This window comes from Equus asinus, chromosome 6, assembly GCF_041296235.1.
Source record: "Equus asinus isolate D_3611 breed Donkey chromosome 6, EquAss-T2T_v2, whole genome shotgun sequence".
Lineage (NCBI taxonomy): Eukaryota > Metazoa > Chordata > Mammalia > Perissodactyla > Equidae > Equus > Equus asinus.
Window position 1 is genome coordinate 78,473,580 of NC_091795.1, and position 13,176 is coordinate 78,486,755.

At 47.2% G+C, this 13,176-nt stretch overlaps 1 protein-coding gene across 1 annotated transcript in view; it reads left to right on the forward strand.

The window, feature by feature from the left end:
* Nucleotides 1-13,176, forward strand: part of ALK (ALK receptor tyrosine kinase) — a 662,750-nt gene that overhangs the window by 546,460 nt on the left and 103,114 nt on the right. Inside the window, exon 8 of the mRNA XM_070512354.1 lies at nucleotides 960-1,060. Within this exon, the coding sequence (XP_070368455.1) occupies nucleotides 960-1,060 (101 nt within the window). The remainder of the gene's footprint in view (nucleotides 1-959; nucleotides 1,061-13,176) is intronic.

A 13,176-nucleotide genomic window follows, 5' to 3' on the forward strand; every position in this document is an offset into this window, starting at 1 on the left:
GAGACCCTCATACCAAAATCCCTCTCTTTTCAAGCAAAGATCACACATCCTATGGATTCTTTTAAGAATTAATAATAATACTAATAAAAGTGTGAGTGAGGACAAAATCCAGATCGACCACTGAGGATCCCAGAGCAGTGTAATTCCGTCCCTGGTCCTCAGAACCAGCTGCATCTGAGTGCGTTGGCTTTCAGCCCCATTAGAAAGAAGCCTGAGTTATGCAGCCACAGGAGAGTTCTGCAGGCCCTCACCAGATGTGGAAGCCCCAGGGCTCCTGCTTCTCCTCCCAGCCTCCCCCTAACCCTCTCTCCACCCTCCCCCACCCCCGCCACTGCATCATCCTCAGCACCTTGTCAGTAGGAGCAGAGAAGAGAAGCAGAGCTCAAAGCTAGCCGTGAAAGGTGGAAAGAGTAGAAAAGAGTGAAGGTGGTAGAGAGCACTGGAGGGCAAAGAGCTGGCATGAGTGGAAATGGGGAGGGGTAGCCAGTGTGCTTCAGGCTCCTCAGCCATGCCCCACCCCCACCCCCAGTTCAAACTGGTACCTCCTGCCCTCCTCACACCAGAATACATCCTCCCACTGCCCCTGCTCAACTGCCAGAGGGGCCGAGGGCCTCCACACACCCAGGAGATGGCCACTGGTAGATGTCTGAAGCCCAGTGTGCCTCAGGCTGCTCCTGGGCTACAGGCTAAAGCTGGTGACCTTGGGAGATCAAGGATGCCACAGCCCAGACATATGGTGCTGGGATATCCCAGGCCATTTGAAATGAGACCTTTGCGTGAGCCAAGTTTTATTGACAGTGGCTAGTAGGCGGTCTTATCCACGGTAGGCAGCAGAATCCAGCATCCTCAAAGATGTTCCTAGGCTAGAGAAGAACGGTACAGAGTCCATTAACCCTGCATCCTGGGTTCCTGCAGTGCATGATGGGGGTGCATTTTTGACTCTTCCTCTCTTGCCCCAGGCCACGCCCTGTTGCTCAGCACCACGGACGTCCCCACTTCTGAAAGTGCTACGGTGACCAGTGCTACGTTTCCTGCACCCATGAAGAGTTCTCCGTGTGAGGCAAGTCCCCTTGTTCCTCTAGTTCTCTGACTTCTCCTCCCACCACTCACCTTGGGCACTTTCAGATGGACCCAACCTTCTGAGCAAAGTACCCTGGATGGTCGGGCTGCTTGTTCTCCTGGAGGGGGGACAGGAGGGCCATCTTTGCTGTCTTCCAGGCAGAGTACCCACCAACATGGTACCATCCCACCTACAGAGAATCTCACCTTAAACACTCATACTCAGCCACACTGAACTATTTGCAATAGGAGCTAGATTTAAGCAAACCCAGAAAATAGTTTCAAGGCGTAACAGGGGAAGGTAATAGTGATTTACAAGAGACTTTCCACAGAATCCTTCTTAAAATATCAAGCTCTTGTAATACATTTTAAATTTTAAAGAACGTCACATTTTGATTTGCATAAATTTCACTAAGCCATCCACGGCATTCGGTGAGATATCTCCAAAGCTGCTTACCCAAATGGTTGCTCTAGCTGTTCCTCTTTAGTGTGAGGACTGAGGGACTGCTGCTATGTTTCTTAGCCTAAGGTCATAGTCTCTAGGGAGTGAGAAATGTGCTTAAACCCCAACATGGCCCAGTGATTAAGCTCGTGGACTCTGGAATCAACTACCCAAGTCCAGGCCAGGTTCCCCCACTGATTGGCTGTACAATTTGTTTGGGCAGTTAATAACCTCTCAGGACCTCAATTTCCCCCCCTGGAAAGTGGAGACAATGAGAATTCCTACCCCAAGGAGGTGAGGATTAAACAGGTTAATATATGTAAAGGGCTTATCACAGCGTCTGGCACGGAGTAGGCACTACTGTAGTTAGCCAGCAGTGCCTGGCACCCTGTATCAACATACGAAAGCAGAAGGGAGGATATGAGGACCAGCCAAAACTCAGACTCTGCACTCTCAGAGGGCTGGGCCACGCCTGTGCTGCTTTGCATCTCCCCGTGGCACTGCATCAACATCTTGCAAGTAGTAGAAAGCCAACACATAGGTTAGATCTGGCCAGTCCTCTCTTTCTGGAAACTCACAGGAGAAATTCCTTTCTGGCTTCGTTTTTAGGATAGCTATCTGCCCTCTGAGCAATTTCTTTTCTTTCATGTTGTGGACAGTATGAAACTGACTGGATTCGCTTCCCCTTCGCTGCCTGGTAGAAACCCCGGGAGGGGGGCTTTGACCAGCAAAGGTGCAGAAACAGGCTTTCCCTGCTAAGGGGCGCAGGCCAATTCAAGCCCTTCAGGCTCTTTGTGAGTAAAAACTCACAGATGTAAATAAGAATGGAAAAGATGTATCAATGAATTTTTTTTAATCAGAAGAATGGCCAAATTAAATCTGAGTCTCCCCTTTTGGTAAGCAAATCAGGGTTCAAGATGTGCCGTTTGTAGCAGCCTCACTCCTGGTTCCATTTTCTAACTCAACATTGGCCCCGTCTTTCTGACCCTCTTCTAGTTTATCTGAATGGATTTTATGTATCTCTGTGAGCCACCTTAAATCCTTTTTCAAAGAAGTCAGGGCACAAATAAATAGATTCATTACATTAAATTGTATTTGAGAAACCACGCTGTCTGATGCAGATGGTGGAATTGCACAGTCATCGCTGATATTTCTCAGGTGCCTCAGAGCAGGCACCTAGAAAGGAAGGCTTCTCAACGAAAATCTAAATGAGGAGAGAGGGTTGGCCCAGCTGAGAGGTTTGGGGGTTGGGGGGGGATCCTTAAAAGCATTTGATCTTTAAATTTACTCTTCACTGGATTTAATATGAGCCTAATTTCAGGAAAAGAAATGTCAAGGTAAAAATGATATTTTTCTAATACTTCATCATTTCTCTAATAACCTTTGGGTTGATCAATAGCTTACACAGGTGTTGTGCTTTACTGGCCTGTTTTATTTTTCCTCCAGTGCAATTTGCTCTGGGCTATTTCTGCTATTTCCTGCCCTTTTCCAGAACTTGGCTCGGCAGGAGTGATGAAGGAAAGGCAGTGAGTCCGTTCCACTCTCAGCTCACAGCAATTTCGCATTCAGGTTTTCAGACCATTCATCTAATGCCGATGGGTCTTTGAATTCCCAGTGTTGGGGGAAATGTTTCCATCAGAAAAATAAATAACCAAAATAGAAATATGCATTTCCAGGTTTGTAAGCCAGCCATTTATTTCATTGAGATCCTAAATGCAGAAGGCAGGAAGTTGATTTCCTTCTCCCAGGTTGGCTGAGCGTCGGTGACAGGGAAATGGATGTTGTGTTGCTATGTGAGACTGTGTGAAGTTAACTTAGGGCCTTCAAACCCCACCAACCCTAAAGACGCCCGAGTGCAGGAAGGTGGACACTAGACAGAACCGTGGGTAAAGGTCTCTGATGAGGGTCAGGCCCATAGGGACTGGTGGCTGGCTAAGCTGAGCTCCAGGGCTAACACCCACCACCGAGTGTCTTCTCTATACCCAGACCAGTCCTGGTCCATGGGACCTCTAAGAAGTTGAAATAAGTGCAGAATATCTCAAAATGGTTCCTCAAGAAACCCTACAATTGTCAGTTTATCTGACGATTCCCATAGTGGATTCCCATAGGGGAACTGGTGTCACCTTTGATGCATTTCCTTGAAAATTTAGCTACAACCTGACTAGTAGGTCTGTGCTTCTCCAGTTGCAGTCGCTTGGAAAATGTAACAAATGCAGGTTCTTGGGCCCCGCCCCAGATATCCTGGATGACATTACTGAGTGGGGCCCAGGGAATCTGCATTTTAAACTCCATCCTCCATGATTTGGATACAGAATGTAACTTGAGAGTAATTAGCCATAGGTGTACTTGCCAATTGTGACCGAAATTCATTCTGAGCCCATGCTGAGAGCTTTCCTCCATTACCTGTGGTCCCAAATAGTGTGATGTAACTTACTTTTAGAAAGATGAGTAAGAGAAGAGGTTAGAATTGACGGGGTGGGAGAAGAGGCAGAGGAGACAGAAAGGACTGGAAGAGCACCCTCAGAGCCCACATGGAGCCAGGTCAAATGCCCAGTGACAATGGAGACATGGCCAGGGTGAGCCTTTGCGCTAGTCAGCTTCCAGGGCCTTGCAGAAGTATGCTAACCTCAGCCTCCTCCCTCTAGGCTCCTGCTTCCACCAAAGACCAGCTGCCTCTCCCTGGCTGGCCACAGTGCAGGCACTGCCTCTTCCATCGCTCTGCGCAGTTGCATATGGGGCATGAATATTTAAAGACCTCTGCCTGGCCCAGCCGCAAACCAGAGCGGGTGTTGTGGGGTTTAGTTAATGCCCCCTCCTCCCTACAAGCTATTCTCTGTGGGAAACTGGGGAAGCCACTACAATATATTCAGATTTTATTTTATTTTTATTCTTATTTTGCTGAGCTCCAGTTCAAATAATTACAGTTGCCACCGGGGAGGGGAGCCTCGCGGTGGCTTTCATGTGTTCACTTGCTGTCAGACCTGCTCTGCTCGCGGCTGCCTCGGCTGGGAGACACACTCGGATGTGTCTAGCATTGCAGCTGCTGGTAATAAAGAGCAGGGGCGAGTGGCAGGGGCCGTCTCCGCCCCTCCCCCTGCCTTTCACACATCCAGAAGCCTGAATGTCTCAACAAGCCCCGTGTGGTTTGAAATTCTATTTTATTTGAATAGCCTGCCTGTGACTAGAATAATTTAAACCATGTTCTCAGGACAGAACAAGGCCTCGGGGGAAAAAGTGGGCTTCTCTCATTTTCTTTCCCACTCCAAAGCATAGAAGCAGTTTTCCTTCTATGAGGTGCATGGAAGGGACCCAGGAAGTGGGATGTGACCCACTTCATTGGTGGTGACACCCTAGGGCAGGTCACTTCCCAGCTGCTGGTTTTCTGACCTTGCTGGAGCTGCAGCCACCTCTGTCCTCTCCCCAGACATGTGTGTACAAAGACACAGATATACAACCACACTGGGATCCTGGAACACAGCCTCAGAGGTTGCCTTGCTGCCTCTGACGCCAGCCCTGTAGGGATGAAAGGGTCGGCTTAGATTAGCTGCTGGGGGCTGCGGAGATCCGGGCAGAATGCGACCAGCAGGGCTCCTCTGTGTCGGAGGGGGCTATCTGGCCTGCCTGGAAGGAGACCTCCCCTCGGCATCATTAAAACCAGCAAATATGGCCCAGAGGGACGTGGGAGAACAGCTTGGCATCTGGACTTGTCCTCTGCCATCCCTTAAGCCCTGCTCAAAGCCCCACTGAGAAGGAACCCCAACGTGGCAGGCCCCGGAGACTGGAGGCCAGGGAGTTTTCCAGCAAATTGTTCTCTGGTTGATTTTGTTAAGGCTTGTCAGGGTGCTGGTGTGGTTCCTGGACAAAGGGCCCATCCTTTCCTGGGGATTAGGCGGGTGGGGGGTTCTCCAGCATCTCAGTATCACTCAGAAGCAAAATAGGTAAGAGTCATGGCTGCGTTGATGGGGCTTATTCCAGCTGGCCCCGCTCCCTCCCTGTGGGCAGACAAATAGGGCTTTCAAGATAAGAAAGAAAGAGGAACTTTTATGACTGCTGTGTTTTAACAGTTTATTACACTCAATGGCAAAATTTCTTAAGAAAAGGAGGATAAGAGTAATAGTAATTATTACAGGATGGCTTGAGGTAGAGGAGAAAACAAAAGCAGAACGTTCTTGCTTTATCAGCCGCCACCAAACCCTTGATAAGGGGGGACCAAGGCGGTAGAGCTAGAATCTTCTATTCAGCTCACTTTAGGGAGCAGATCCTACATGTCATAGGCTTCCGTGCCCACGATGGGATAGGGGGGCAGGTCGAGGAGCATGCTGGGCTGCCCAGGGGATGGGAGCAGCCCATCTGGGCAGAGCAGGAAAGAAATGTCGCAGAAATGCACAACCACTAAACATAAAATCAAGATCAAACTTAGACCTTATGACTCCGAGCCTCATGCTCTTTCTATCACACTGGCCTGCCCCTGCTAGCGGGGTGGGGGGAGCTGACACAGGCGACACAACAGAGGGTACCTCCTCAGCTTCAGGGGAGTCGATGTGGGCCACAAAAGCATCCCTGAGTCCTGACATCGCTCACACCTAACCCAGAGCCCCCACCTCACCCCACCTCAGATTCTTCATCTCAGGAGGCAGGAAAGAAATACCGCCCCATTTTGTAACAGACCAGTTGCCCACTTAGTCTCTCCTCAGGCTAGGACTAGTCACTGGGTCTAATTCCTGAGCAGCTGAGGGGACAGTGCTCCTCACCTACGGACTCAAATGTTATTTGTGCCTTGTGTGCGCCTTATTCTAAGCTCCCAGTGCTCTCACTTATTTCAGCAAATCAGGCAGGAAATGCTATTTCAAGAGGCCTCATGGCCTTGATCCTGAATAGGGTTGTTGTTTCCTGGATCCAGTCCACCTTCTGCGTAGAACATGTGCCCATCTGTGGAGAAGGAAACTGCACCCTTCCTCTCTCCCTACTCACCCTTTCTCCCCCGTGTCACAGCCAACCTCTGACCAGTAGAAGAACAAGCAGTCCCTACCAGGGTCCACCTGGGAGCCTCTGCCCTAGTATAACCAAGCAATGCTGCACAAACACCTTGAGGTGGCTGTAGAAACCCTCTTGTAAATAGTTAGGAGCGAGTGCCAAGCTAGGGAGGATTCCAGGGTCCCATCATCCCTAGCTCCCCGCCAAAAGCCTGAGCACCTTTGCTCAGATATTTCAGGACAGGACATCTAACCCTATCTCATTGAATGCCATGGCATCCACTGCAGTGACAGAATGCTCACTGACTCTCAAGGTAGTCCAGCTCACCTTCAATAACTCCAGGCTTCAGTGCATGCCTGAATTAGGAGTAAATCCAGCTAGACTTTCCAGAGGTTGTTTTCATGCTCTGTCCTCGGCACCGCCCCTCTTCCTGCTTTGGGGACCTTCTAAGAACTAGGAGCAGGACCCCAGGCTAACTGTGTGACATCCAGCTGCGTTGTCCACTCTCTACCCAGGAAGACATAATGATCTACTGCCACTGTTACTATTATTATCTGACTTTTGTGATGATTCCAGGATCAAAGGCTAATGGAGCCTGCCCTATCCAAGCATCCTGAATCTGGAAATTTGGCCTCTGCTCTGCCCTGGATGACCCAGCAGTAGGGGGATGGGCAATACTGCCCAGCTCAATGACTGGGGTCTGAGAAAGCTAATGCTCTACCAGCAACAGATGGGCCCCTGTCATGGCCTTCCCGTCCCCACCAGCTCCTCTTCCATTCCCACTTACGCCCCAGCAGCAGACACCTAACGAAATGATATTGTCACCCTTTTATAAATGGGGAGACTAAGACTCAGGGGAGCCTGCCATCACGCGCAGCTGGCCAGCGGTGCAGCGGAGTGTCCCTAAGACACGAAAGCATCTCTTCAGGAGAACTCCTGTGAATGGAACAGTGGCAGTAAATGAGGGGACGACTGGAGAAAGGAGAGGAAGGCCAGATGGAGGGAACTGAGGCGGGTGGAGTCTGGCGAAATGACCCACAGCAGAACATCACAAGCCTGACTTTTCTTTTAAAAGCTCTTTTTGTAACTTTAAAATGAATGCCGATTATGTATTTTATTCCCTAACATCCATGTTTGTTTGAATACAAAAACACAACTTATTACCGTCATCCCTCTATATCCATGAAATTTCAATCCACGGTTGGTTGAATCCACGGATACTGAAGGCCAACAGCAGATTCTGAGGGCCGACTGTATTCCCTGTCCTAGGCCATTTTATGTGAGGGGCTTGAGCTTCTGCACATTTTGGTAACCTCAGGCAGACCTAGAACCAATCACCCTGCAGATACCAAGGGATGACTTGACTTAATTTTGAGTGGCTAATGTTCCAGGAAGATACACCCCATTTACCCTGTGGCTTTGGGTACCCCCAGGAGGATCTAGGAGTAGGCACCCTAGTTTAAGAAGCCCAGAGAAGAGCTCCAGCCCTCACTGCCTTTCTCTGAAACCCAAATCTTCCCCAGCTTGTGTGATCTCACTCCATCCCCCGTGGTCATCATTAGGCCCCTAGATGGTGCATTTTGAAGAGTATTTGCCCTGCCTTGGTCACCCCTAAAGCCAGCCTCAACTATGGCTGCCCTCCCCACCCTGTGAGTCACTCTGACTCTGAGGCTTGTATCTGAAGCCCCAAAAGGGCCTTAGTTCCGCCAGCCACTAACACCCCGGTGATGGAGACAGTAATCTCAGAAAGCCTTTGCCTGGGGCCTAAGCATGTGCTACTTCACATGGGATGGGAAGGAGGAGGAGGCTGGAAGTGGTTCCTGAGGCATTTCCAAGTGCCTTTTCCAAAGACCCACTGGATGAGTAAGAGATTTGGGGCCCCACTTTCAGTCCCTAATGACGCCCATGCTGCACACCTATAATAACGTCACTGTAATTAGAATCCCCTATACATATGTCAAAGATTGCAGAGCCTATGCACCTCCCCACAGTCACCCTGTGAGGTAAATGAAATCTTTCCTGTTCTGCAGAGGAAGAAAGAGCCTCAGAGGGCTAGGAGATGCCCCAACGTCACAAGTTAAGGCATGTAGAAACCAGGATTCAAATCCTGGTCTCCTGACTTAATAGGTAGCTACTCAGCCACTCCCTCAGGGGAGTCAGGGGTGGCACCCTAGGATGTGAAGGGTGGGCAGCTGCCGGGTAGGGACCAGAGAGGCAGGATGAAACTTGGCTGAGCAGGCATGCAGATGCCTGGCCTGGCAGGAGAGGTGAGGGAGGGAGGAGTACAGTGGGCCTCAGTTAGGCGGTGAGCCAGCAAGTACTCATTTCAAACCCACCATGTGGCCAGCCTTGCCGGAGACAGACTGCAGGAATCTGGGATCTCTTTAGGGAATTTATTCAACAGAAAAGTTAAGAAAACTTATTTTCAGTACTACAGGTCCTGGTCTCCAAGTTACTCATGGAGCGCTCAGCTGCATTGCGTTAAAAAGCAAGCCAAGATTCCTAACTAGAGCCCTCAAACACCCTAACTCTGCACTCCTGGGAGCAAGAAACCTTCCCTTAGTCCAGGGCTGAGGGAAGGGACCCTTTGTAATTGTAAAGCCAACTAAGAGAGTATTTTTAAAATACCAAATCCCTTCTGTGTAGCTGGCACTCTGCTAAGCAGTTCACATCCACGATCTCGTTACCAAAACAGGCTTGTGGGGAATTGTTACCCCCCACTTACCGATGCAGAACCTGGGACTCAGAGAGCTCAAGTGACATGCCCAAGGTCATCCTGCTAGTGAGGGGCAGAGCCAGGACTCAAACTAGGTCTGTCCAACTCCACAGCCAAAGCTGCAAACACTCTAGGGTCACTAGAGCTGACTTAGGTCACCCAAGTTTGAATCCCAACTCTGCCACTTATGAGCCATAAGAACTCAAGCAAGTCACTCTCCATAACTGGGATAAAAACACCTGTTTTACTTGCTACGTGAGGCTGTTTCAAGGATCAGATGAAAATACAAAAACTCTTTGTAATCTCTACAAGATTTTATGAATGACAACACATTGTTATTATCCCTCTTCTTTGCACAGGCATAAAGATGTCACTGCCAATGTAATTTCAGACACTGGGTGTGCTCTTGCTTCTCCTCTCAATCAGCAACATGTGGGCAGGACGGAAGCACTGTTTTGCATGGTGCCTAGCATTAATGTCCAGGAGGACATGCCCAATGAACCCGCTTAATCAATAATTAATTAATTAGTTGGGCAGCCCCTTAATTGTAAGCATAACCCTGGTCCAGGATAAGAGCTAACAAGGAGATTTCTCATTGATTCTCAAGGATCCAATGAACACAACCCTACTGAGATTTCTGAGCCAAAATAATTTTTACCTCAGTACCTAGAGCTGAGAAGCCCCTAGCATCTCGCATTCTGTCACCACTTACTGTGATGTGGTTGATGCTGCCCGGACACATGCTAATGGGCTAAAGTAATCAACAGCAATTGTAATTACAGTCAGACATAATTAATTTAATACCTTTGAGCCATTCAAAATTAATACCTCTGCCATTGCATGATGAAACTGAGGCATATGAAGATTTACTGTCAAAGCTCAGGGGTGTGAATAAAACCCTGCTGGGCGCTTGGCAGAGATTTGGGTCACGTTCAAAATCCACATGTTAATCATGGACCCCCGTGGCTCCCACTGGTGGTGATCACTATAACACGTTTGGGCGGCTCATATATGGGAGGACACCCTGTTGAAAGCACAGACTCTCCCCAGCTGTCGGAGAATAATTACTGCCTGGGTGGCTATGGGCCCTGTAGACACTCGTGTGCCCGGAGTCCATTCTTTTTCCGATGGTTGTCTGTGAAGGTTGTAGGAGTTTCATTGCAAAGAGTTGATCCTGTTCCCCAGCCAGAGGATTACAAAGCTATTTCTCAGCAGTGTCCCCATCACACACAGAGAAACTGAGGCACAGAGGAGATTGTGTGCTCAAGATCACCCCATTATAATGTAACTCAAAAGAAAATGTCAGCCTTTTCTTCCCATAAGACTGGAAAGATAATTCTCTGGAGAACCTGGAAGATAAAACACTGGACTGAAATTTTTAATACAGCCTTCACCCTGTCCTATTCTTGTTTGTGTGAGCTGTTTATCTCTGACATGGTGTCCCCTGCCTGCTCTTTCCAGTACAGGAGGAAGGAACTAACATTGATCGGATGTGTTTGGTAAGCTGAGCACGGGGCTCACATAATCTTATTAAAGTCCCCCAGTAACTCTATTTGGAGAGTACGATGAGCCCCATTCTGCAGATGAAGAGTGAGGCCCTGAGATAGTGTGTCCTAAGGAAAGACAGCCCCGCTCTTTCTGATTTCAAAGCCCTTGCTCTCTCCACAGCATGATCCCGCCTCATTCCCCAGAAGCTTCCACCTTCCCTCGGTCTTTCTCTCAAAGGTTCAGGCTAGAGAACCTGATCCTCCCTGAAGTGAGTAAAAGCACAACACTCTCTTTTCCCACTTTCCAACGACATCAGAATCCCCCTCGCTGCCTTTTCTAATACAGCATTTATTGTTTTTTCTGATTACAAAAGTCTCTATGTTCATTGTAGAATATTAGGAAAATAAAAGGAAGTGTGAAGAAGAAAATTGAAATTGCCCGTAGTCTTACCCCCCGCAAAGATAACTCCTATTACCATGTGGGTCCATTTCCTTCCAGACAGATAAATGTAGATTTGAGCAGAGTGATAGATAGTTTATACAAATTTGGTATCATACCATATAAGCATTTTGTGTCCTCTTTCCTTATTTAATATTATATTTTCCTGTATCAATATTATTCTTCATAAACATGCTTTTAATAGCTACATACTCTAAACTTCTTTTTTTTTTTTTGTTCTAGTTATCAAAGGTAATAGATGTTCATTGTAAAAAATGTAGAAAAGACCAAAGAAGAAAAAATACCTGTAACTCCACAACCTCACCAGCCAGGGATCCTATGGTTATTATTTTTATATGTAATCCTCATATATAAAATTCTCAAAAATCTCAGTCTTTCAAGTTTCCTACATGGCCAGAAATCCAGCATTTCTTAAGCCTCCATAATTGCAAGAATTTGCCAGCATATTTTACTTGCTTCTTATCAGAAGTCTGCATCTGGCCTGCTTCTTGCTGTGTTGGGTTGATGTTCATTAGGCTATTTATAGCTAGAGAATTGGTGTTTATTTTTTCCAGGTGAATTAGGAGATGGTGTACAAAAACACTGGGCTTTGCAGTGAGTCAATACTCTCAGTTAAACTTAATGAGACCATATTGAAACCAAGAAACTCTTAAAATTATGAGTTCACACCCAGAATCACAGCCCTATGGTGTCTTGGTTGGGAAGGAGCCTTAACCTCCATTTAAAGCTCAGGTGCCCCTGACAACAACCCCAATCCTGGTTATCCTGTCACTGCTGGACAACCTCCAGCATGGGGAATATCCAGGGAGCACCCACACCCCGAAACAAGCTCATCTTTGAGCATATCTGTCTGTTAAAAAGAACTTCCTTCTGTGGAAGTGAAATGCACACTAGAGTGTCCATCCTTGGTTTTGTCTCTACTGCTGGTATCCATGCAGCCCTTCAGAAATTCAAAGAAAGGTAATCATTCCCTCTCATAGTATTTCCTACCTTAGGTGGCACTGCATGCAGAATGAACATTATTTGATACCATTGAGTCTCTTTTGTCCAACTTCAGCCTAAATTCCATGCTGATTTTTTTTAATGGGTTCAAAAGATTGTTATGAAGTTGCCACGAGGTATGCATAGCAAACACGGGGCATATTCTAGACGTAAAATTGCAGTAATTACCTCTGGAGGAGGAAAGGGCCATGAGAGAAATAATAGCGTTAGGCCTAGCCACAATGCTGCTCCTGCTTTACATACAGGACTTTAATTAATAAAATGACAAACACTGGTAGCACATAATTGGAAAGCCTATCGGGCCCCACCAAGAGGGAGGAAATAAAGGCCCTCGTGAAAGGGCTGGCCAGAGCCAGTAGCTATAATTGCTAGTGGTGTGCTCCTGGCGTTGTCTCTTTTCAATTGTCTCGTTTGCTGTCTGCATATAAAAGAGTTTATTAGTTAAAGGCTGTCATTTATAACCTGTATCTATTAGGATGTGGCTAGAAGGATCAAAATTGTTATTGTTACAAGATCCAGCAAGTGTTATTTCCTATGAATATTATTTTGGATTTGTACGAGTTTTCCCATATTTGTGTGAATGCATTTTATGTAGAGAGAGATATAGATATCGATACATGCGTACATATACTTATAACTATTAATTGTCTGGCAGAGACAAAGGTTGTAAGTTGTTTAAAATCCACTATTTCCCTTATTCCCTTAATGTGAAGATATTTCTGTGATAAGATCTCGTTAAAATATAAACTCTGATTCAGTAGGTTTAGGGTGGGGCCTGAGACTCTGCATTTCTAATAAGCTCCCAGGTCATGCTGACACTGCTGGTCCTCAGACCACACTTTAAGCAACAAGGATCTAGAAAACCTTCACAATACACCCCAAAAGATTTAAGTATTACCATGATATATTACATGTATACAGCACTATAGATATGGTAGAAAGAGCACAGAAACTAGTGTGGAATCCAGGTCTGCAGCATATGGGCTTAATGACCATGGGTGACTTGCTTAACCTCTCTAAGCCTCAGATTCCACAT